General features: G+C 43.3%; 1 protein-coding gene across 8 annotated transcripts in view; it reads right to left on the bottom strand.

Moving 5' to 3' along the window:
• Window positions 1-278: 278 nt before the first annotated feature.
• The window catches only part of LOC119027076 (nuclear factor 1 B-type-like), a 68086-nt gene continuing 44125 nt past the window's right edge, over window positions 279-24239 (bottom strand). For 3 of the 8 annotated variants that reach the window (XM_037111918.1, XM_037111920.1, XM_037111916.1), the window contains 8 exons: window positions 23691-23811; window positions 22445-22566; window positions 18612-18746; window positions 18264-18448; window positions 15620-15758; window positions 14989-15071; window positions 9938-10026; window positions 279-6124 (listed from right to left, as the gene is read on the bottom strand). In XM_037111918.1, coding sequence (XP_036967813.1) covers window positions 5989-6124; window positions 9938-10026; window positions 14989-15071; window positions 15620-15758; window positions 18264-18448; window positions 18612-18746; window positions 22445-22566; window positions 23691-23811 — 1010 coding nt within the window. In that variant the 3' untranslated portion in view covers window positions 279-5988. The remainder of the gene's footprint in view (window positions 6125-9937; window positions 10027-14988; window positions 15072-15619; window positions 15759-18263; window positions 18449-18611; window positions 18747-22444; window positions 22567-23690; window positions 23812-24239) is intronic. The other 5 variants (XM_037111919.1, XM_037111917.1, XM_037111921.1 and 2 more) reach the window with 4 other exon arrangements.

The following is a 24239-nucleotide window of genomic DNA, read 5'->3' as shown; positions in this document are numbered from 1 at the left end:
AAAGAAGGGATATCAAGGCCTTCGCTATACAGTTCACAATGGACACCTGTGGCTCCTAAACTGTCAATGAAAAGATAAAAAACAAAAAAAGGTTTCCAAAAAGTCCTCTAAAACGTACATTCAGATACATACATAGACCTTTGCACACACTTGCAGTGTAACTACGATCACTACTGGAGACTGTTTACATATTGTTTTGTTGGTGTTGTTGTTGTTGTTCAGAAATATATATATATATATATATATATATATATATATATATATATATATATATATATATATATATATATATATATATATATATATATATAATTCCACCATGATTCATCAAGTAGAAACGTGTGCGCAGAGGGAAGTAAAAGTGCCACAAGACCCAAAAATAAATCAGCCCTGCAGAGAAAAAAAAAAAAAAACGGTGACGAATCTTCAGAGAAAAGAAAATAATTTTTCGATCCTTTCACTGCAATTTAACGTAGCACTGACACCTCCCGCCCCACTCCTCCTCCTCCTCCTCCTCCTCCTCAGAAAAAAAAGAATAATTAAAAAAAGAAGAGTGAACATTTCCTCTCAGATTTTCCAACAAGCTTGACGTGGGCATTGAAAATTAATAAATCAGTAAAAACAAAAAAAAAAAAACTCCATCGAAGAAGTGATGACGAGCATATTTTCCAGACGAGTTCGCCACACTCTCTTCTGCGTGAAGGTGTGTTTTTTGTAATTTTTCTTTTTTTTTTCTTGTCACATATGAAAGTTAAGTCTATCACATCTTACAATTATATACAACAGACACTTGGACAGCGTTGAACAGGCACTGCATTGCTATCTTTTTGTCTTCTTTTGGTGAATGTTACATCCTGTAAAAATGCTGGTTTCTCATGTTTTATAACAACCTGATGCCGAGTGACTAGCAGCTAGCCAACGTATGGAAGGTGTACTGTATATTGCTCGTGTGGGATGAAAGAAATGAAGTTCCTCTACGTTCTTGTCGGACTACAGAATGCGTGACATTCGTTTGAAAAAGAAGGAGAAAAAAATAATCACACGTATTGCATGAGTGCCACAGGTCCTCCTTGCATAAAGTCGTCCTGTTTCTCGATGATCGCGGTGACATAATGCTAAAAAAAAAACAACAACAAAAAAAGCGAGTGTCAAAATCTGCCTGGGATACGGCTCCCGCAGCTGCTGATGGGTGGAACACTGATTAAAATATCAAGAGCTTTCATTTTGACAGGCTACATTCAGCAGAAAGACGCAACCTGCCTGGATACACCGTCAGCTGGAAGGTGCAGTAACCCGACTCTGGAGCACCTGCAGTTAATGTCATGTTTGTTTGTAGTGTGAATGAAGGGTTTCCTACATCACATCAGGCATTGACAGCATGTGGAATGTGCAAAAAAGACGTGATGCCCAGATGCTGCTGCTGATCTTCAAATAGATTTCTGTTTTTTATATATATAGGAGCAGTCGTCCGCGTACGAACCGAGACGATCTGAACTACACAGAACTGTAGCACCAATCCTGAAAAAAATAAAATAAAAGAAGTAAAAGAAATGTGATAGATTGATCGAGGACGTTTGTCACTGCAGATTTTACCCTGCTTCTCGCTTCAGGTGCAATCTGGGGCCTTTTTTTAATCTTTATTTTTCGATTCTCTCTCTACTGGTGAAGTGACGTCACCTCCCAGCTGCTACAAGGAACACACTCACACCACGAGTCTTGTTGGACAAGAATTCACACAACAAAACAAAACAAAAAGAAAAGAAAAAGGAGATAAATCACATCACACTCGCTATGGCCACACTAATGAAAGAACAACAATTCAAAGATTCATGAAGTGTTTTTTTCCCAAATGGAAATATCTAAGTGCTAATCAAGATCAGAAATAATAATATTCATAATAAAAAAGCCTTCATTGTTGTTGTTGTTGTTTTTTTTTATATTTATGGATCTGTATAGAATATTTCCTCCTTTGTTTCTTGACTTTCACGCACAGGATCACAACAACTGATGAAAACACTTTAGATTCTACGATCAGGGGAAATCTGGAGAGTTCTAACTCAAATCCAGCCTCCGACACAAATAAAAACCCAATATTTCTTTCTTTTTTTTTTTTTTCCTAAAATGGAACTGACTCATTTTTTTCCCCAGAATTGAAGATTTACAAATAAGGGCGAAAGAGAAGAACTCTCGAGAAAGTTTACAGTGTACAAACTCCTGACCCGCGGCAGGCTGCTGTTTTTCCTTTTCTTAAATCAATAGAAAGACTCTCATCTTCTCTCGGTGTGTCGCGTCAGAGGCACTCGATCACACACACACACACACACACACACACACACACTCACACTCACACACACACACACACACACACACACACACACACGTACACACCCAAGCTGCCAAAGCAGAGTTCAACCCCACAGACTACTGCTATCGACGCAATCAGGATATTTACCTTTATGTACAGTCTCCTATTCAAATAAACACCAACAGCACAGTGACCCTGACACATCTGTATCACACACACACACACACACACACACACACACACACACACACACACACAAGGGGACAATGCACTTCAGTGGGGTCTCCAATGGCCAAAGGCTGCAAAGCACTTATAGTTTTTCTTTTAAAAGAAGAAGGAAAAAGGATAAAATAATAAACAGAACAAAGGAAAGACAGAACAGTGCACATAGAACGGGGTGACTTCTTCTATTTTTTTCTGCATAAGATATCTGGGTGAAGGCGGAGAGATGGAGCTTGACTTGAGGATTATTTTTCAAAAGAAGGTTTTCTGCTTCTGGACCCTGCGGCTGGCGCCGGAGCGTCGTGGCGTCTCCCTCCGAGGGGAGGCGATTCTTTCACGATTGTAGGGAAAGAGTGCAAAAGGTGTCGTGGCAGCTACGGAGGCGCTGCTCTCTCTGTCAGGAAATATCTTCTTTTTTTACATTAAAAATGGTAATGATTGATATAAATAATGCCCTGGAATACGCCTGAGAGATTTAGTTTAAGACTAGGTTGAACACACTGCACGTTGGGGGAGAGGACGATTGCCTATGTGCTATTTAAGTGCTATAATTTTTCTTCTAGTGGATTCTATTTAAGCTTCTACTGGGCCACTGGAGAGGAAGTTAGAAAAAAAACCACGGTCCAATGTTTACTGCTCGGGGCTCCGCTGGGGAAGTATCTCAGGAATTGACATATGTGCACATCGTATATACATTTATACAAATCTACTACTTATAAAATACTTTCTAAAGGCTTGCTTGAGCCTGTCTGCAACTGATTCGGACAGGTCTCAGTAGCATTAGTCGGTGTGTGATTGTTGCGCAGGTCACAGGCCACTTCGCTGATGTGTTTAAGGCATCTACTTGGGAGTTGCATTCGGTGACGTCTGGTGTTGTTCGCTATCCGTCCAGCTTCAAGGGACTTTTCTTACGACAGGGTGGGTTTTTTTTCTTTTTTTTTCTAGGCGAGAATGATTTCTTAAAATGATTGTCACGCTCAAGTCAAGCCGTCTCTCCTGTGAAAAAAAAATGAGCTCCTTCAAGGTCACGCGCTAGCACCCCAGGTGGAAAGTTGAAAGTAAGAGTCACAGTAGAGCAATCAGTGACTTTGCAGCCGTACAAAGACCAAGGGGTGCATTTCTTTCTTTCTTTCTTCTTTTTTTTTTTTATAAGCACTTCTAGAAAAATAACCGCCCCTCCCACTAAAACTCCCGAATTCAAAATACACTGGAACACCGTCGTTCGGTAGGCCGATACGCTAAAGAACGAAAGAAAAGGAAAAGAAAAGAAAGACCTTGTCATACACTGCATAGAAAGCAGTCCCCACTTTGGTCAATAAAAAAGGAAAAACACCCACAACAACAACAACATCATCAACAACAACAACGACAAACAACGATATCAACAAATTAAATGCATTACAATATTGTCTATCTCCAAACTAGCCTCTAATAATTGACGCATCTATAAGCACTACCTACATAGGCAAAACTTGGTATTGCATAATTTTTCATAATTCTGAATTCCACCCTCCGCAATAGTAACTGGAAGATGAACAAAAATGAGCAATAAGGAAAAAAACAAACAAAAAAACAAACAAAAAGATGACAGGTTATTAGAAAAACCACCAAAATACTGAGGAGAGAAAAAAAAAAAGAATGCTGGTTGATTACAAACTTTAAAACGGCGACTATACACAGCCTTGATATGCGATGGAACTGTGAGATAGAGTAGTACATGAAGTTAAAAATCAACAATTTCATTCAGAGTACAAAACAATTCTTATCATAAAAATGTTAATTTTTTTATCTATAATGATAAATGCAGCAAAAAACAAGTGTAGTGATGTCTCTATATTCAAAGGCAAGGCACGTAATGTGGACTATATGTCATCGTGCAAATTAAGAGTATTGGAGAGATTTTTTTCCTTGTATAAATACGTCTGGACTGGAGAGGCAATGGCTGTGAACATGCCCGTGCACAATTCTAGATTTCAGGGATTTGCCACCACCTGGATTCATAATTTCAGCTTTTTCAACCTCTTCCACTGCAGAGTTAACCTTGCACAAACTAGCTTTACACATAAGCCTACTGTACATTTGCATGAATTGTACATTTCCATTTAATTAACACTTTGCATTCCATATTTTTTTTTTGTGTGTAAACATAAGCTTTAGAAGCTGATGGCCAAATGCATATGCTCGTGATCTTATCGTGAACATTTAATACAAAGAAGAAGAGAAAAAAAAAAAAAAGAAAACAGAAATGCCATTTGAACACACTATGTGCGTCTCATTTCTTTGCTAATGTTCGGTTATTTTTTTTTCCCCCAAAATAAATTAAAAGAAATCTCCCCCGAATGACGGGAAGGGCTCAACAGAAGTGCTGGTTTCGCTCAGCGCTGCACAGGTAGCTTCGTGCTTGCCTTCAACTGCCTTTCACGCTTGATGTTTCGCTCATGTGAGGAGACGGATATGTGACTGAAATCAAATTCAAATGTCTTCTCAAACATTTTACCCATAAATCCATTTAATGTTTAGTTTATCCCCCTTCCTTTAGAGTCTTAGGGCTGACAGACTGATAGCTTCCCTTCAAAAATTCAATTGCACTTGCCTCTATCGAGATTTTCTTATGCTCCGTCGCTTTTTAAAAAAAAAAAAAAAAATCCTTTTGTAAAGGAGTTGCAAATTCTCTAATGAGGGGTCCAATCTCAAGCCTAACATTTAGTGTTTTTTGAAAACCGCATCAAGAGTTCTCAACTCTTACTGTAAGTGTTTTAATTCTCAAAGTAAGTAGCAGTAAAGAATAAGCAAAAGTCAACACATTTTCCGAACAAAGAGTCGTATCACAGTAAACTGAAATCAAAAACGGAAGAAGAAAACACTCTGAATTCACAATTTTCTTTTTTTTTTTTGTTCCTATGGTGTACACAGTGAATCGTTTGACGTGGGGTTGAGCCTCTTTTCAAGAGGTCTGAGCTGGAGAGCTTCCGTCCTCGGAGCCATCCACCAGGCAGAGGTTGTCGGTACGCAGACCTCTTCGCTTGTGTGTAAATCAGGATTTTACATCTTCCCCCAACATGGAAAAATAGTAGGAATTGCCGCTAAGAGACTAGAGTGTCATGCAATAAAACATTAAGGCATCTATACATCACAGTATTTGAATGGATTGAGAAGTTCTGCAAACACAACAACTGACTGGTGGGTGGTGGATGTGTGGGCCGGGCTCGGGCGAGGACACAGCAGACCTGAAGCGCTCTTTTTTTTTTTTTGTTTTTCCCTCTGAACCAACCCTCGTCTTCACTTCACGGCCAGTGTCCTTCATGGGGAGGGACGGGGGGAGGAGGGGAGGGACGAGGAAGGGGACGATTGTGCAGCTCGTGCTGCTTTGCTGGTTTCATCCATGGCTGCGGACACCTGTAGTGCAGCTCTGCACCACCAACACCCATCCACCCTGGGGCTCATCCGGGCCTCTGCGACGCTCAGTTCCCAGTCTCAGCGGGGACCAGGGGCTCACCAATGATGTTTATGCTGTAGTTCTGGTGGTGGACATTTGTTGGCAGAATCGGAGTCCCGTTCGACACTTGGAATGGAACTAAGCTCGCCCAGGTACCAGGACTGTGAGGAGAGAGAAAAACAAGAGAGGCAGACGGAGAGATTAGTCACATGCCGTTAACTTGTTTGTGCAGTCAGAATCAGATTCTTTCTTTCAATTATCCTGAACAACCGCTTTCACTAATGAGCAGCGTCACCGCTCTGCTGACACTCATCAGGGCTGAAGGTCTTGGTTTTTCTTTTTTTTTTTTTTCTGTTGTGTTCAGACAGAAAGGAGGTAAACAAGAAAAAGAGAGGGACGGCTGAGCTGAGGTGATTCCACTTGATTCCCAGTGAAGGACGTCACGTGACGCAGGTCCTCTTCTCTGCATTCAAGGCAGTATAGAAAAGCAAGAGAGGGGGAGTGATGGGTGGTGGAGGAGGGGAAGGGTGTGTGTGTGTGTGTGTGTGTGTGTGTGTGTGTGTGTGTGTGATGGGGGGGGGGGGGGGGCCCCGACACAAAGCTGTCCCATCCCTATTCATCTCACGCTAATGGCAAAACAACACAGTGATTGTTCCTGCGGAGCAACGGCGCTAACTGAAAACGCGAGCGGGAACAAGCAGCATGTTGTTCCCGTGGGGTGCTGCGCTACGTAGATGTCAGATAATTAGCCCCCCCACCCTCCTTCCTCCCCCAACAGGCCCCCAGTGTGCACCCACCCATCAACCCCCTCACTAAGTCTGAGGATACCTGACAAACTTTTTTTTTTCACGTTCAACCTGTACGCATCAGGAAGGATGGGGAAAAGAGCGAGAAGGGAAAAAGCAGATGAGGAGGAATGTTTTGCAAGGAAAAAAAAAAGATGGATGACGGAAAACAGACAGAAGACAACACTGTCTGCGCCGGTGAAAGCCGCCGATCGACCAGTCTGCATTTTATACAAATCACTAGTCACTCGAGTGCAAACTGACTTCACCTCGCAGCCCCGATAGAGTCAGACTCTTTAATGAGCGGCGACAGAAAGAAACACAAGATGTGCTCCAAAATAGCAAACAGCGCTGGAGTCTGAGGTTACGCTCACAAAGAGTTAAAAGACAACCTCGAGGCTAATCCTCTCTCGCAGGTTTTTTTTCCTCCCCTGTCCGACCCGTCCTTATGCTATCCTCTCTCTCTCTCTCCTGCTTTCTTCCCTCCCTCGCTCGCCCCGTCTCTCTTTCACCCTGCCAAAAATCATCGGACAGGAAAGGGGGGATTAAGTTTTTCCTACCTTGCTGAACAAAGAGCGCACAGAGTGGGCCGAGGGCTGCTGCTTTCCCTTTCCCCCTTTTCTTTCTTTCTTTCTCTCTCTCTCTTCCACCCTCCCTCCATTCTTTCTTCCATCCTCTCAGTGTTTTTCTCTTTCCTTATGAAACTCCTCTCAGGTAATGGCTTACATTAAAGGAGGACCACACAGCTACAGAAGCAGACTCGCGGGGCCTTTTGTCCGCAGATCGGTTTTAATCTTGTTAAAATCGATGGCTGTCAGTCCGTATCTGCATCCCATAACCTGCGGCAGCGCTGGGCCCGGTTCTGATGCACAGAACTGCTTTACAATCAGGCTGAAGTCCTCCTGTCATTTGCCTTGTTAGTATGAACTGCGAGTACAAACTGTGCTGGAGAAATTCAATCTCAGAATCTTAATATTTACAATTTTTGTGAGGTTATGATGCAAACTCAGAAATATCTATTAGTTCATAACTGAATAAACAAGCTGTTCCCAGAACACTGTTTGAGGTTAGAAGGGTGGCAGGGTCTGTTGTTTTAAATGCAGTTTTTGGATGCAGCGCGACAGGAATTCTGGGTATTGTTCTCACGTGACGAACAGCTCGGTTCTGCTGCAGTCTGGTGGCTCTGTTAGCCAGCAGAGCCTCTGCTCCTCTACATTTTCCCTCCCTACAAGTGGCTGCTTTGTGTTTCCACTCTCCAAACGCTCCGTTTTTTCCTTTGGTAACCTTCAACATGGCCTCCGCTCACCCTGTCCGAGCTCCCAAACCTCACTAATTCTGCTCCCTGCAAGCACAGCCCGGGCATACAGCGTGCTTCGTTTAAGGATTAGCTCCCTAAATTAGATTATCTAATGGCATCTTAATGGATTGCTGACCCATTTCCTGCACAATGGCAACATGCGAGTCTGGCAGCGTTTTAATTTGGGGGCTAGTTCTGAAGAGGCATCGCGGAGCGCTCCGTTTAAAAGGGCCGCGCCAGATAAAAGAAGAATCTGCCTGATCCCATCTATACGTCGGGACGGGCTTTGCGTGAATAATCCAACCAAGAGGGATAAATAAAATAGAATTACCATCCCATCTTTGTGAGAAAATTAACTGGATTAAATTGGGATCTATTTTGTCTGCGCTCATTAACTGTATCCTCACACGGAGCGCTGAGGACTCGGCCAGAGGAATAAGAGACCTGGAGCTGCTGCAGGGGACATTTTCTCTCTGCTACCTCCACTGGCCTATTAAGAGGCCTATTGAAGGGGTTCTGCTGTGTGCGTGTGTGTTTGCAGAAAAAAGAATTTGTAACTTCAGTGGGCGCAAAATGAGCTGTACACACACACACACACACACACACACACACACACACACACACACTTCCAGAGAAAAGGGGAAAAGGACGTAACAGGAAAAAGCTGAGCTCAGCTCGCTCTGCCACGGTGAAACGGTTCAGGTTCTCTCCCCCCTAGAGAGGAAGACATACAGTATGGAGGAAAGGGGGGAGGGAGGGTGAGGAGGAGGGCTTTCTTCTGTAGCTTTAAGTTAAAGAGAGTAAAGCATGACTTCAGCATAAAGTCAAACAAAGCTACGCTTGTTAAAAATGTGGAAAGTAAAACGTCGTCACGTGGCTGTAGAAGCTGACCTGGAATGACTTCTTGTATTCAGCGTGGTTTTGGACTCCGAGTGTTCGAATTAGACTTCATCAAGCTTTGTGTTATGAAATGAGGATATTTTTGTTTTCGTTGGGTGTGAGTCCAAGAGCAAAGCCATAATTCAAACCCCCGAATCATTGTGCAATTTGTGTGGTCGTTGAGCGGGAGAATAACACAGCAGTGAAATCAAATCAGAAGAGAAATAAACTTTTAATATACGTTGCTTTCACAAGTCTCACTAGAAAGATTAGGTTTCTACTGTTTTCATGAGTTTGTGTACTTTAAGGTGCGTTTTAAAAAAGAAAACTGCACTTCACACAAAAAACTCTTCAACAGAAATACAAAGATCAAAAATTCTGTAACAGGATCAAGCGATCGAAGCCGGCCCTCTTTAAAGGGACATTGCGTAGATTTGGAGAAGGAATTCAAACTCAGAATTTTAATATTTACTTAACAAGCTGTTCTCAGAGCAAAATAAGGTCCCGAGAACGCTGCTGGATGCTAGAAAGGTGGCAGGGTCCGCCACAGATTAACAAAGTAAAATAGTTTGGAGCTGTGTCGTTCTTAAAAGATCAGTTTGTTTATTCAGTCATTTTTTTTTTAGGCATAAAAATCAGTCGATGACGATCATCTTTCTCTTCTGATTCAAATTTCTTCCCCAAAACTACACGATGCGCTGTTAAAGAAATGTTTAACTCGGTAAAAACACTGCAGGTTACACAGACAGGTGAGAAGCAGGTGAAGGAACAGAAACAAGGAAATGTCTTTTCTTCAGAACAATGCATGACCTCATCTGAAAAAGTCCACAACCACTTCATGAACACTTAGAGCCACAGGCCAGACACAGCAGATTTATATGTGACTTTATATAGGAAGAAAAATCAGCTCAGTCATTTATTATATGCTGTTATTAATTCAACTCTGTGTGTGTGTGTGTGTGTGTGTGTTGGTGTGGTGGAAGAGAGACGGCATGAAAGAATGAAAAGGTTACCTTTGCCAAGTAATCCCCAAAGTGTCGTCAGTGGCACTGGGGCCATAATGCCTGCCGTTTTGAGTCACGCTCCAGTCACACTTCCTCAGCTGTCAATTGAAACCTAGCAGTCAGTTCACTGGGCCAAGACAACTTCCACTTCAGATTACACTACAACTCAACACTGTATACACAGAATGCATGCAGAAGAGCCTGAAGCAGGAGCAGCAGAAATGCAACAAAGACTCCAAATGAGTCCTGATGTTAAAAAGAAAAAAAAAACAGCCAATGGAATCAGTGTATTCATTATCTGTGGGGTGGAAATAAAAGAGACATAAAGGAAAAAAGCATGCAGTCACAGTTAGTGGTGACAGCTAACCTGGAAGCAAAGCAAAAAATGGAGTTAGTTAGTTACAAATGTGAGGAGCATCATATCTGTAGTTCATCTGAGAGCTGGATGCATGCACGCCGTCCGTAATCACCGCTCCGCTGTTAAGTGCACTTTAAGATTCAGGAAGGAGTACGCATGCCCTCCAGCATGCAGACTTTTTTTCATTAGCTAACTGTTTTTATTGATTAGGGGTCAAAATCTGTACAATGAAGTTAAAAACTGCACCCACACACACACACACATATACACACACACATGCACGCTTCCTCCCCCTTCTTAAGACATGCCAACCTCACATACAGATTACAAATTACTGCAACAAAAAAGCCACACACAAACTGTGTCTCCTTTGCATGCATTATGCGAGCGCACGTGTCGGCAATCCAGCTGAGAGCTATCTCTGCCAATACCAACCTAACCTTGCCCTGTGGTCAACACATTCATTTAGTAATGCATCGGGATAAAAACTGCACTGTTAGCACTCTGCGTGCAGCGGCAGACGTTTCTGCAGAGGCTCTTAAGAGGGATTTAATCAGATATACGCACACGCTGAATATTCAGAGCCATTTGTGGCCGTTTGAGAAATGCTTTTTTTTCCCCTTTTCTCCTCTGAGCACCTGGACGAAACACGACGGGAGAAGATGATGGCTTCCTGCTTACATACAGCGATCTGTTTTTGTGAAGCGGGCGAGGAACGGAGACGTAGTTTTGGAGGAGAAATTCAAACTCAGAATTGTGATGTTTACAGTATTAATGAGGGAATAATCCAAATTTAAAAAATATTAATGTGTTAAATAACAGAATAAACAAGCTGTTCTCAGAAGGATAATAAGATCCTCAGAACACTGTTGGAGGATAGAAAGGTGGCAGGGTCCGCCACATATAAACAATGTCAAACAGGATGAAACCGTGTCGTCCTTTAAGGACTAGAATTCCTTCCCCAAACCTACGGACTGCTCCTTTAAGGACAAGCTTTTAATAATGGCCCCTCTTTAAATCCCACTGTAATATATCAGTTTAACTTCATTAAAAGCCGCCTAATAAACTGAGTAGGAAACAATGCGTCTTGTTCCATCCGCTGTATTTACGGAGGGATGGGAGACTAAACCCCCGCGCCGCTCCCGCGCTCTCCAGCCTGACAAAAGCCTGGAGAGAATGTGCGGGCTGGGCCAGACGCTCGGTGCCACCGCTCCTCGAGGGGCTCGCCATCTGTCCGCTGGCACCGGCACATCAAGAGTGGCACGGGCAGCGGGGAAAAAGGGGGGACGGAGCCGGGGAACGTTAGCAAACAGATGCGGGCAGATTGTGGATTAGGATCCTTCCTTAGATAATACCAAATGACATCTGATCACGGATCTTTCCCAGCGGAATGCTAGATGGTGGCATTCCCTCGAGGGGTTAACCAAGGCGAGAGATGAATGGAGGGTTTTCACACATTCGCTGCCTGGGAATCGTAGAGCAGGTGTGGGAGCGTGTGGTGGTGTTGTTTTTTTGTTTTTTGAAGCCTACTGTGTGTGTGTGTGTTTGTGTGTGTGTGTGTATGTTTGGTGGTGCCACATTTTAAAATAGGCCCTGCTCTAAAAAAAAAAAAAGAAAGTAGGTTGTTTTCAGATTTATTATCAAGTTATCAGATGATTTATAATTAATTTGATAGTAATGAATTTATATGATTATTATTCATAGTTTGGAATTAACACTGCAGCAGCAGATTGGATCAGATCATGTTTATGCTACATTATCAAAACAATCATCCCAGTTTGCCAAAAAAAATGTAAATTGCCTTCTGACTTTCAGTCGGTCGCCTAATAAAGGGGCACTACGTAGTTTTGGAAAAGAAATTCAAACTCAGAATTGCATTTTTTAAAACATTACTATGGTGATAATACAAACTCAGATTTATTTATTTTTTCCATAACTGAATAAAAAAGCTGTTCTCAGAAGAAAAGCTAGAATAGTGGCAGGGTCCGCCACACATAAACAAAGTAAAACAGCAAAATGTGTTAACGTCTTTATGGTCAGATTGTTTATTTAGTTTGTTTATTAATCAGTCAATGAAGATCCTCTGATTTAAATGTAAAAATACTACAATTATTTTGATAATTGATTCATCATTTCAGTCATTTTTCAAGCAAAAATGTCAAACATTTTCTAGTTTCAGCTTCTTAAATGTAAGAATTTGCTGTTTTCCATTGTCAGTAATGACAGTAAATGAAGAGTGTTTGTGTTTTGGACAAAAGAAACAATCTGAAGATGTCAGTTTGTGTTGCGGGAAACTGTGATGAGCTTTAATTTAGCAGTTCATTGTGCAAATAATCTGTAGTTTCATTCCTACTCCTGATTCCTGTTTTTACTCAAAAAGAAAAAGAAAAAAAAAAATCAAAGGTCGCTCCGACAGAAGCAGAGATGGATGCAGTGTGAGTCATGCCTCTATCCATCACACAGCCAGAGGACAGACAGACAGACAGACAGACAGACAGACAAAGAACAGTGCACCTCCATGATCCCAGCCCTCCGCTGACCACGTTTAAAGACCTCGGCATGTAAGTGTGACGTTCTTCCCTTCCCAACCGAGCCTAGCGACTAACGGCTGCAGCTAAACAACTCACAGTGTCAGTAAGCCTCACAGATCCCACACAATAAACATCCCACCGCCAGATGAAGACAATGACAGAGGATTCTGTGAAAGTGTTTAGTCCTGATGGACTTGGCTCGGTGTCGGCCCGCTCCGCCGGGCCAGATTCCATACCGCAGAAAACAAAAACAACTGTCACAAGCAGAAGCATGATGAATCAACGTGAAGACTGTTTAGAGTTCTCTAAGCCGACGTGAACATTCATCCGTCTGGATATAGAACGTAATAACCTTCTAGAGAGGTGTCACTGTTGTGCTTGGAAATCCTCCGTTCTTCTTCTGAATTTAAGCCGCTGATGTGTTTATCTTCCCTCGGCCGAAAATAATTTATGTTTTGTCTTGTCAGTGCAACAGGATCACGAAAAATATGTTTTAGGAGCATTACATTTGGGACGATTACAAATTGGGAAATAAAATAACAGTGTTTCTCATTTTATTATCATACCGGAGCAGGATATTTATATATCTGGCTGATTTACGCTCCAAAAATGCCTCACATTTAGTCTCTGGGGGCAAAGCTTTGGACAACATTCAGTGTCTCATGCAGTTTCACTCAGACTGCTGCTGTCTAGTGGAGTCACTTTGTGCCTCGGTGAAAGAAGTAGCAGGGCTACAAGAAAATGTGACAAACTGCGCGACATCAGCCAAGTGAATCCTCCCTCTCCTCCTCCCTCTCCTCCCGGGTGGAATAAAAGCATCCCACTACTGCTGACAAACATTCAGATTTTTTTTTTTTTTTTTTTTTTGCCTACTCTGATTTTAGGAAAAAATGGGGAGTAAGAAAGCCAGAGAGAGAAAAAGGAAAGCCTGAAAGAGGAGTGAGGAAACAGAGGCCAGCTTTGTCATTTTTACTAAACATAAAAAAAAAAAAAGAGGCGAGCTGAGGAGAAACCCAGCGATCATTATGTAGCCGCGTGCAGATGCATTCAATTAGTTGTGGTTGGAAAAGCCTTGGCCTGAGACCAGGGCTTTCAATAAGACGGGGTGGGGGAGAGCACTCTCTCCCCGTCCGACAACACCGCAACACTCCTAACCTCACAAACACACACACAGACACACACCGGGTCAACACATATGTTCCGAGGACCGACGCTGGTGCAACCGCGTGACGCCAACGCTAAATATTCAGCTTGTGTGCCGCAAATGAGGCAGTGTGCTGATTACATGAGCGGTGTGTGTGTGTGTGTGTGTGTGTGTGTGTGTGTGTGTGTGTGTGTGTGTAGGAAATAGAGCTGAGCACATTAACACTCGCAAAGTCACCCCCATGTCCCATCCATCGTCTGAGCAGTGGCCACACAATGACACTGAATTTCCTGACACTTTCATTTCTTTTCTTTAAAGTGACCTGAAGGAAACAGATGCCGTTCTTTTTTTTTTCAGTCTAGACTGTAAGATTTCAAACTCACACACACACCACAAACACACACACACACACACACACACACACTCTCAAAATTACACCCATATATTTATCAATACTGAAAATTCAAGAGAAAATGTACAAGTGCTGTCGTCATTTTTGCCCACATGGATTAACAATATGAGGTAATTCTACTCTGATTACAAAATTATAAAATATGTGCTGCATAAAATGGAGATAATATCCTCAATTTCAGCTACTGAGGATATTAAATTGTGGGTCATTTAAAAATCTTAAAGTGTCCCTTAAAATAAAACATTTAATGTGTTAATAACATAAAAATTAACACTGTAGTAAAGAGAGAACATGATCATAGTGCTTGAATAAAAATGATTTGATTATCACTGTAACCTGCTATCCTTAGACGTGCTAAGCCTGAATCTTTCTGAGGTATGAGTAACGATGTGTTGATAATGTTTTAGGTCATTAACTGCGATGCTCGACCTCGGCCTGTGAGAGCTCTGATCTGTTCCGGAGGGGCTCCGACCTAACGAGACTTCCTGCAAATCAAATTCAGAATGCCACTGGCTTTTTTCTTTCAGAGGGCATGATGTGTGGGGAGATGTGGGAGAGAAAAAAAAAGGATAACAGGAGCTGAGTGCTGGTGCTGGAGGGGAGTGAGGATCTCACCTGTTGCTGGTGCAGGAAGGCGGGATCTCTCGGGCTCAGGCCTACAAAACGGTTAGCCGTTGGGGTGCCAGGGGCTGAGTAGCCTGGGTAACAAGCCATCACAAAAACACAAATACACGCTCGCATTACAAATAGTATGTCAGGAATTCACAAGGAGCTGCTGCTCTCATCCAGAGTTACTCAGAGCAACAACAACAACAGCAGTTCATAGTAAAAAGTGCACGTGGAGTCCCACAGGGTTACGTGTTCGGCCCACTTCCATTCCTCCTTAATTCGGACATTCTGTCAACAAGCATGAGATATTTCTCTACAAATATGTTTTGCAAGTCTTGTCATGTTTCTTTAAATGTGAAAATCTCTCAATCGATGTGTTACAGATGACGTGTACTCAAGGGCAGTGAAACATGAAGAAGCTGATTTTTAGCCTGGTATTAAGTTACTCTTTAAATATGATTGTTCTTATTACCACTCCGAGTTCACGATATTCCTGCAAACACGGTAAGAACAAAAACACATACAGTTTCCAACAGCCAAGAAGTAATGAAAAAAAGAGTAATATCTGTTCTTGGCAGTTCTCCTCAGCAGCAATGCTTGGTGTTTGGTGGATCAGTAACGGCTGGTGCGTACTCACCTTCTGTGGATGTGGTGATGGGCTTAGTGTCGGGCATGGACAGCGAGACGGGTCGCACCGTGCCGTGGTGTGGGGAGGGAGCCAGAACTGGGGTGAAGTGGCCTGGGACCTTTCCTACCACCTGACCACTGCTGTTAGGCTGCAGGTGGGAAGAAAACACAATCAGCTCCAGTGTAATATTTCCAAAAAATAATTTGTTTAGACCAGGAAGGTTCATGCCAGACACGTGTGGAGCGGCTCCTCCATCTCTGGAGTTAATCAGCCAGTGTTTTCAGTTTGTTTGGTAAGATGAGAACAACGATCAGCACCACCTAAAGTATCAGAGTATCACCAGCGACCACGCTCTGGTAAAGGTCCCCAATACACTCCATTTGTTTTGTCTGCCACTAAAACCTCCAAACTTGTGTGAGGACAAGCAAACTGTGTCCACTGATATATGTTTACAAGCTCTCGCTCGCTTGTAAATGTGCAGTCAGCCAGATCTCAATAAACCCAATACAAGCATGAAACAAACTACGCTTCTTCCAGAACAGTTAGCGCCAAACAAGCTGAGCGTCCTGTCCCCCTTGTTGTGGCAGTTAACTCATCTTAACTGCTCCGTCTGGCCTCGCAGACCTAAAACCAACAACAAAAGGTGACTGGACGGCTCTCAGTCCCACATTTAGAGCTCGGCGTGGAGAAAAAGATTTTAGCACTTTCAGCCGCTCTGTTGTCACAGTTATTACTAAAACTCTGGGGGGGAACCGGCAACAATAGATCCTCAGTCACTTACGATGGATTTCCTACATGATTTCAAACAATGATTTTAATGGCGCTCATAAATGGAATTTAGGAGGACTCGGGCGTGAAAAGGCAGCGAGAGCGGCAGAGCGACCTGCCACAATGGTGTGAATGTGCGAGTGCAGAGAGGGAGCGAGGCCGACAGACTATATATATGGAGGAAGAAATAAAGGAAGCTAGTGGGAGCTACTCTTTCAGACGGCTGGAGACTGTCTGGGGCGTTCGTTTCAGGGCCGCCCCGAGTTCAAAACTCAAACAGGCCTTTTTGGAAAAGAATTGTGTCCACAGGGTTCCCTCCCATGTGAATAGAATGTTTAATTAGAGTGTAATATAATCTGCGTTAAAGCAAGCATAAAAACATTCTGGCACTCGTCCACGGGATTATAAGCGCTGTGTTATTTGCCGAGCGCCCCACCGAACCCCCCCTCCACCCTCCTCCCTCCTCCATCCTCTCCCAACTGGTCTTCTAGCGCTCTCTCTTTCCCTACCGGACCCCACCTACACCCCCACCTCCACCACCACCACCACCCCTTCTCTCTCTCTCTCCATTCTCCAGCACCCCAGCAGAGGGCCAGTTAATTCTGCGCAAGAGCCGGGCCCCGGCAACGGCAAATATTTACAACCTTTATCATTCCCCGCGGTTTTTCTCTAGAGTAACAGTTCCCCCACCACCACCCTCCTCATCCAGCCCTCCCCTCCAACCCGCTGCCTGCTCTGGAGATGGAGCCGTCTACGAGGCCTTTGTTTACAGTGAGAACAGCGGGGATATAAAACTCACATAAATATCACACTGCTCTCTCATCTATAGAGACGCCTGCTCTCTCTCTCTCTCTCTCTCTCTCTCTCCTTCCAGCACACTGGCCGCTCTGTGTACCCAGAATATATAAAAGCCCTGAGCCGTTTGATTTACTACAATGTCTTGATACAGTTTTGTATGTCACGTGTGACTGCAAGCGCAATAGTTAGGCTGACTTCTTTATGGAGACATCGGGCCGTGTTGTTTTTTTTTCTTGCAGGGCTACAAATATCAGGCTGGGAACGCACTATAACCCTCTGGCATGAGCGTTATATCAAACCGGTCACATTAAAGGAGCATTATGTAGCTTTGGGGGGAAGAAGTTTGGACCAGAAGCCAAAGATAAATAAACTAAATAAATAAACGGCGGATGTGGCGGACCCTGCCACGTCTCTAGCTTCAAACAGTGTTCTGGGGATCTTATTTTCCTCTGAGAACAGCTTGTTTATTCACTTATAGTTTGTATTATTACCTTATTATTAATATTGTAAACGTTAAAATTCTACGTAGTGCCCCTTTAACTGGTCTGCACAGTTCAGTCAAGGGTTTTTATTTTTTACTGCAAGATGAAGAGCAGTTTAATTTAACTATGATTTAATTCATTGTAATTTCTTCTAATTAATTAGCTCTTTTTTAGGATGGTTATTGTAATTACAGATCTGTCCCCAGATGCAGCAGCACAGGCGGCCCAGCACTCATCCAGCGCGGCAGGTTTGGGGTTCCCAGGACAAAATCTGATCAAACTGTGGTCAGCTTAACGGCTTAAAACGTCTAATTTGGGGTTTGTAAAAGGATTCCGCTTTCTTTTTTTTAGATTTCCTGGACATGAGAGAAGTATTTCTAGCAACATGTCATTCTAGGCCACAGCATGAATAAAGAGAATTAACCGGAAGCAGCTTTCACATAAAAGAAAATTCAGCAGAACAGGGTGATGTTATTGAACTTGTAGTAATGAAATAATGACAGAAGCACGCTATAATTTATCTTATCTTCAATCTCTAGAGCTGAACGAGATAACGGAGAACCACTCGAGGCCGCGAGAGTCTCGCAGCGGCTCGTCCGACTGACCTGGCTGCTCTGTGGGCTGGACGGGTCGTATGACGGCACGTAGCTCTTGAGGGGATCAGCAGGGTTGAGGTGGGGCGGGTAGCGGATGGTGGTGTGCGAGAAGTAGGGCGACGGGGCCGGAGGCAAGATGGCCGAGGCCGAGAACTGCAGGGGCGAGTGTGGAGGGGGGCTCCTCGTCGATATAACTGCGAGAGAGACAGACAGGAAGACGAGTGGAGAGGGAGATACAGATTAGGATAAAGCGATCATCATTGATCCCAGAGGGTAAATTAAGTATCAACATGGATTTTCTGACTGTGTTAACGAAAACAGTGGATTAGAGCTCCAGATTTTTCAAAAAGAACTCACCACTGTGTCCTACACCTGTTAGGCCCGGGTGGTGAGGCTGAGGGAAAGTGCTGAGTCGTGGCGAGGAGTCCTGCGGGGAGGTGGGGCTGAACAGCGGCTTCTCTGGCTTCTTCATGGTGGGAGAGGACATGTCTGCTGGGGGGAAACACAGGAACACATAGAGGTCAGAACATATTCACGTGTTTCAGACAAGGACTAAATGTGCTGCTGTCAGTCTGGAACTCCTAAAACTCACACTTAACCATAAAAGATGGAGGTGACATGAACGCAACTGTTTGTCATAAGGCTCCAGAAATGTTTGGTTCAACCAATCAGCATAACCAAATCTTCATTTTTGGGTGAACTTGTCCTTTAACAGAAACACTTTTAACATATTTCTTTGAAAAGAGGAGACGTCACATCATGACACGCTAGCTGAGTTTGCTCTGATAGATTAGCGGCTGTTGGCTGCGTCTTGGTTTTGTTTCATTAAAGAAAACTCTGACTGAACTAATACGAACGTCTGAAAAGTGAATTCATGTCTTCAGGATTATCAGAAGGCACACGACTGGATGGGAAGAACACTGACGTTTGTCACAGCTGCCGTGTTTTGTTTCCAACAGGAAAATGAAATCAAACAACTTCAGTGCGAAAAAGGAAACATACCAAGGTTAACTTTATTTTTTTTGGGTGTGCTGCTGAACGAATCAAACGTTTCCCTGCAGCCTCCCCTCATGCTTCTGTTTCTCCTGAATGAGAAGAATTAAGAGCCAAAAATGAATTATGGTGGAAATTAAGCAGAATTTGATCTGCGTGGGATTAGCATCACCAAAAGGCCCCTCTGTCTTTAGCAAACGCAGCAGAACACTGGGAAATGTATTTTTGTGAGTCACGGCCTGCGACGGGTCAGAATCACTTCTAATCTCTGGAATCACTACAGATCAGCGGACGGCCCCGGGACAGACGAGTCCTGTGGAAATTCAGCTTTTGTCATGTCTGAGCAGACGATTAAATCCAGTCAACTGATGCGCGCTTGTAAAGCAGCCGGTCGCTCAAATGGGATTTAGGAATTTTCGAGACCCTCACGTAATCTTAAATAGAACATTACACTGTAACATCTGCTCGCCGCGGCCTTACACGCTGTCGGACGAGCTACTGTAATTCCCCGTGCATAATCCCGGAGGCTCAGCACAAGACATGAAATTTGTTTAGAAAAATTTGTGCACTTGTCTATAAACTCCAAAGCATGTGCGCAAACTCTTACAAGTTGCTCATTATTGCTGCTCTGCACTTTCATGAGCAGTGTTCTGCTGTCACGGCTGTGCGGTTTTCAATTTTCCATGGTAAGACACAGAGTCTGAGGCGAACGTGATAAGACCTGGATGCGAGAGGCAGCGATCTACGTCTGCCTGTTCTTCATCTGAGCATTCATCAAGTGCTTTTCTGCTCCGTCACAGATTCTCTGGGTGTATAACCTCCGGACCTCCGTCTCTTTCCCCCCCAAAAAAATAAGCGTTGCTGCTGAGGCATTTCCAGCGTTTAAACCGCCCTTCCCTCACGCGGCGGAGGGAAGGATCCAACGGGAAGAATCGCTCATCTCCAGAGAAACAGAGCGACAAAAGGTGGCGGGAATTCAGGGGGATTTCCCAGTCTGAGGTTGCAAGAGGATACAGGCTTAAGTGCTTTCATTTTTTGTGTGTCAGAGGCAGAAATACCTCTGAGAAGAAGATTGATATCGCTGCTCAATGTTTCCGTGTACAAAATGGGACATTTCTCAGAGTTTTGGCGCTTTTTTTTTTCCTCTCCCCTGCTAATTAAATCCATCAGAGAATCAGCTGGGCTGCCTCAGGAAACCAAACCGGACAACTAGATTACAAGACATTAAACACTTCCAACATGTTTAAAGTGGTACTGAGAAATTCAGACTCAGAATTTTAATATTAACAATATTAAGAATGGAATAATACAAACACAGAAATATTTAGATTTTCCATCAGTGAATAAACAAGCTGTTCTCAGAGGAAAATACGACCGGGACACTGTTCGAAGCTAGAGACATGGCGGGGTCCGCCACATATAAACAAACAAAGTACAACAGTGTGAAACTGTGTCGTCCTCTCAGGTCCGCTTGTTTGTTCAGTCATGGAAACAGAGAGAGTTTGTTTATCTGGTGTTTTTAAGAAAGAAACTAGAAACTAATTATTTTTCTCTGTCTGGTTCAAACAGACACATTTTTACCTCCGTGTTAAAAAACTCTTCAGAAATAGAATCGGTTTCTTCCGCTCAGAGAGAAACCGTCTGCAGGGTGAGGTTTTCACTGAACGACAACCATGTGCGAGAAATGACCGCTTGGCACTTGGGAGGCCTCATATGGGTTTAATATCACACCACTTCTCATTTATTCTCTCCTGACAGAATAATGGCTGTCTTTGGAGAGTTTCCTACCCACTGCTTTTCCTTTCTCCTCGCCCGGAGTGTCTAAGTTTACTCCGAGCAGAGCTCCCAGGCCATGTGCGACGGGACAGGCTAAAATTTCATGTAGCCACATTGGGCTGTGGTCGGATCCCACCAGTGCTGTTGTCTCGCGTGTGTCATCTGGTGTTTCCCTCTTTCAGCTTTCCAACTTATTACACTAAAAATGTTTTTAAAAAATAATAAAACAAGGAGAGTCTTAATGAGGAAATGATTTTTCTCTCTCTCACAGTCAAACAAATGTTTCCTGTGACCTCCTTGAGTAAAATCAGGAGTCTGTGCGGGCAGCAGAGTGTGGAAAGCAGTCAGCAGAGAGTGAGACTGATCCGGAAACACGGGACAGTGAGGCCTTAATTAAAAGGGTGACGGGCTCGGCTCTGCACCGGGAGACAAACGTAATGAGACATGCAAGCTGTCCCGTGAGGATCTCGCCTTCAAAACAGCCATGCAAGACAGCACGCTGGAGTGCTCCATACACACACCTCCACCTTTTTCCCTTTTCTTTCCTGGATCCAGTAAGCTCTATGAATGAGCTCATTAGGCCAGCTTTACCTCTTAATTCCCCTCTAACTAGTCCTGCGTCTTTTTAAAAGCTGGCTCACGATCATCAGAACTCCACGGATGGGGACGTTCTCTCAAGTTCAGCCAAGATGTATAGCCTGATTTCCTGAGGAGAGATCATCTGACGCGTCCTCCCCGCGGGGTTATAAATAGGAATCTCTCCCTAACAGTCGCTTGGAAGCTGTTTCAACTGTCTGTGTGTGGATCCACTCACAACTTGTTCTTGTAGGAAAGTCAAACTCAATTTACAAAGCTGAGCAGAAATGAAAGGGGCGCCTTCAGTTTTTGGGTTTTTTTTAGAGTTGTGAATTTCAGCTGGAACAGTTTGTTCTCGGGGCGAACGCTCGGCTCAGCAGGATCTGATGCTTCCTTTGTGCGAGCGACAGGTGTGAGAGAATACAGATTTACATTCAGACGGCAGTTCAAATGGGTTTAAACATTTATATGACTGCCCATGCCTGCAGCTATCTCTGTCATGGTATGTATTTTAAAAGGGTTGAGCAGGTTCACACAGGGAAACCAGATGCAGTACATCCGCAGTGAAACGGGTGGCAGCAGTGATGTACAGAAGCTGAGCGTGAAGACAGTTCAGCTGCTTGTTAGAAAACAACACGAGGTGCGTGTTCTGATCGGATCTATTTGCATGCCATGAGGACGGAGCGCCGTCTGATCCCTGGTTACGTTCTGTCAACAAGCTGCATCGTCTGAGCGGCACAGAGCCGCTCCTGACTGAGTGTTTGTGTAACTGTAAGAAGAGATGGAGGCCGTCACTGACTCTCACAGGTAAATAAAAAGCGCTCCAATAAAAACAGGAGAATCACCTCCGTCTCGATCGTGCCAGTTGGCCCGACTGCTGGCTGGTGAGCTGGGTGACGAGTAGAAGTCCGGTCCCGTCGGGCTGGTGTCCATGTTCTCGTCCATGTTGACGGTTTTGGGCCTTTTGCTGTGGACATGGAGAAGATTATAGTTTCAATTTCAGCTACTTTATAAACTACATATCAGGGGATAATCATTTACATTTCACTCCACTTCACTTATTAATAACTTACAAGTTAATTCACATCGTTTTGTACCATTATTATGTCCATGTTTGTGTACAAAAGTTGGAGCATGTGGTAAATAAACCACAACCAATAATCTTAAGGATAAAACTTAAATAATCCCACTGGGGTGGACTACAGCCATCAGATCTGGGTAAAGTGATTCAAGCAGCTTGGATGGTGTCCAAACTGTCCTGGTCCTGCAGATTCATATGAATAACACAAAATGTAGACAATAAATATATATTATGATGACATATTATGGATTAAATAAGATGATCTCCAGGGTAAAATTCTAACTTTTTTTTTAATCGGGCCTTTTGTATAACAAGTATATATTTATTGTATCTTTTGTGTATTAAGTATATTTTCATTGTATTTTTTGAATAATAATAATTATTGTACTTTTTGTGTAGTTAATAAATGTTTATTGTACTTTTACGTAAATATGAGATCTGAGTGTTTCTTCCACCACTGCTTGTTTTATTTTAAATATACACTTATTCACTTCCTGTTGCCAGAAGATTGATATCACTCTTATTTCTGTATGATAAATATAAAGCTAATGCAAGGAGATGGTTGGCTTAGCTTAGCTTAGCATAAAGACTGGAAAGGGGGTAAAACAGTAAGACTGGAGCTTTCTAAAGATAAGAAAAGAAACTATTAGTTTACTTTTTTTCTGACTAAACAAACAAAATCTCATGTTATACGTGTGTTTTAGAGGTTTCAATGCTAATCTAACTATATTTTAGCTATGTTTCTATCTTCTCAAATAACTCTTGACAAGTGAATAATTCTATTTCCAAAAATGTATTTGACAGTTGAAGTAAACATCCCATCAAGTGGTTAATTCAGCTCCATATAAAGAGATACGCTGGTCACAGGTCAAACTCTGTCCTCGACTGAACTTCACTGAGACATTTCCATGCTCGTAATAATATCATAAAAGAATACAACATCTGCTATGATGTTACAATAGATGGACTTGGTCCCAGAAGTTTGTTTCGTTGCTGTAAGTTGTCCTGACCTGCCGGGCGGGGAGGACAGGGAGCGATGCAGCCCCACGCTGGAGTTCAGGTCGTGATAGTAGGGCTGGCTGGGCATGTCGGCCATGGAGAAGTTTACCGCTGCACCGTGGGTGATGGGCACTGCAGAGGACACACAGCAAACAAAGACAGACAGTCAGGCTGCAGATCGCTGCAACACAAGGAGTTCAATGTCAGCAGTGTTTGCAGACTTCTGCATCTGGAGACGCACAATTAATTGCACAACAGCTTGACGGACTGTTATTGATGCTTTGTGTTTAGAGGCCCTGTGTATCAAATTAAGCGCTCCCCGTTCACAGGTTAACTGTCTCTGACCATTACAGGCGTTTCTGCTGAGTGCTGTGATTAACAAGTCACTGCTTCACAAAGTGCTGGAGGCTGAAGTTCACCAGAGCTGCATTTTCTCCTTCTTCTTCTAATTATTAGTCCAGTTTAGATCTGCAGTGTTTAGCCACTGAATCTATTAGTCAGATGAAAGATATTATGTTGATAATCTATTAATCTTTTCAGTCATTTTTCAAGCAAGCAAG

Source organism: Acanthopagrus latus, chromosome 10, assembly GCF_904848185.1.
Source record: "Acanthopagrus latus isolate v.2019 chromosome 10, fAcaLat1.1, whole genome shotgun sequence".
NCBI classification, from domain to species: domain Eukaryota; kingdom Metazoa; phylum Chordata; class Actinopteri; order Spariformes; family Sparidae; genus Acanthopagrus; species Acanthopagrus latus.
The sequence above is the reverse complement of the archived record's forward strand: the minus strand, read 5'-3'. Positions and strand labels throughout refer to the sequence as shown.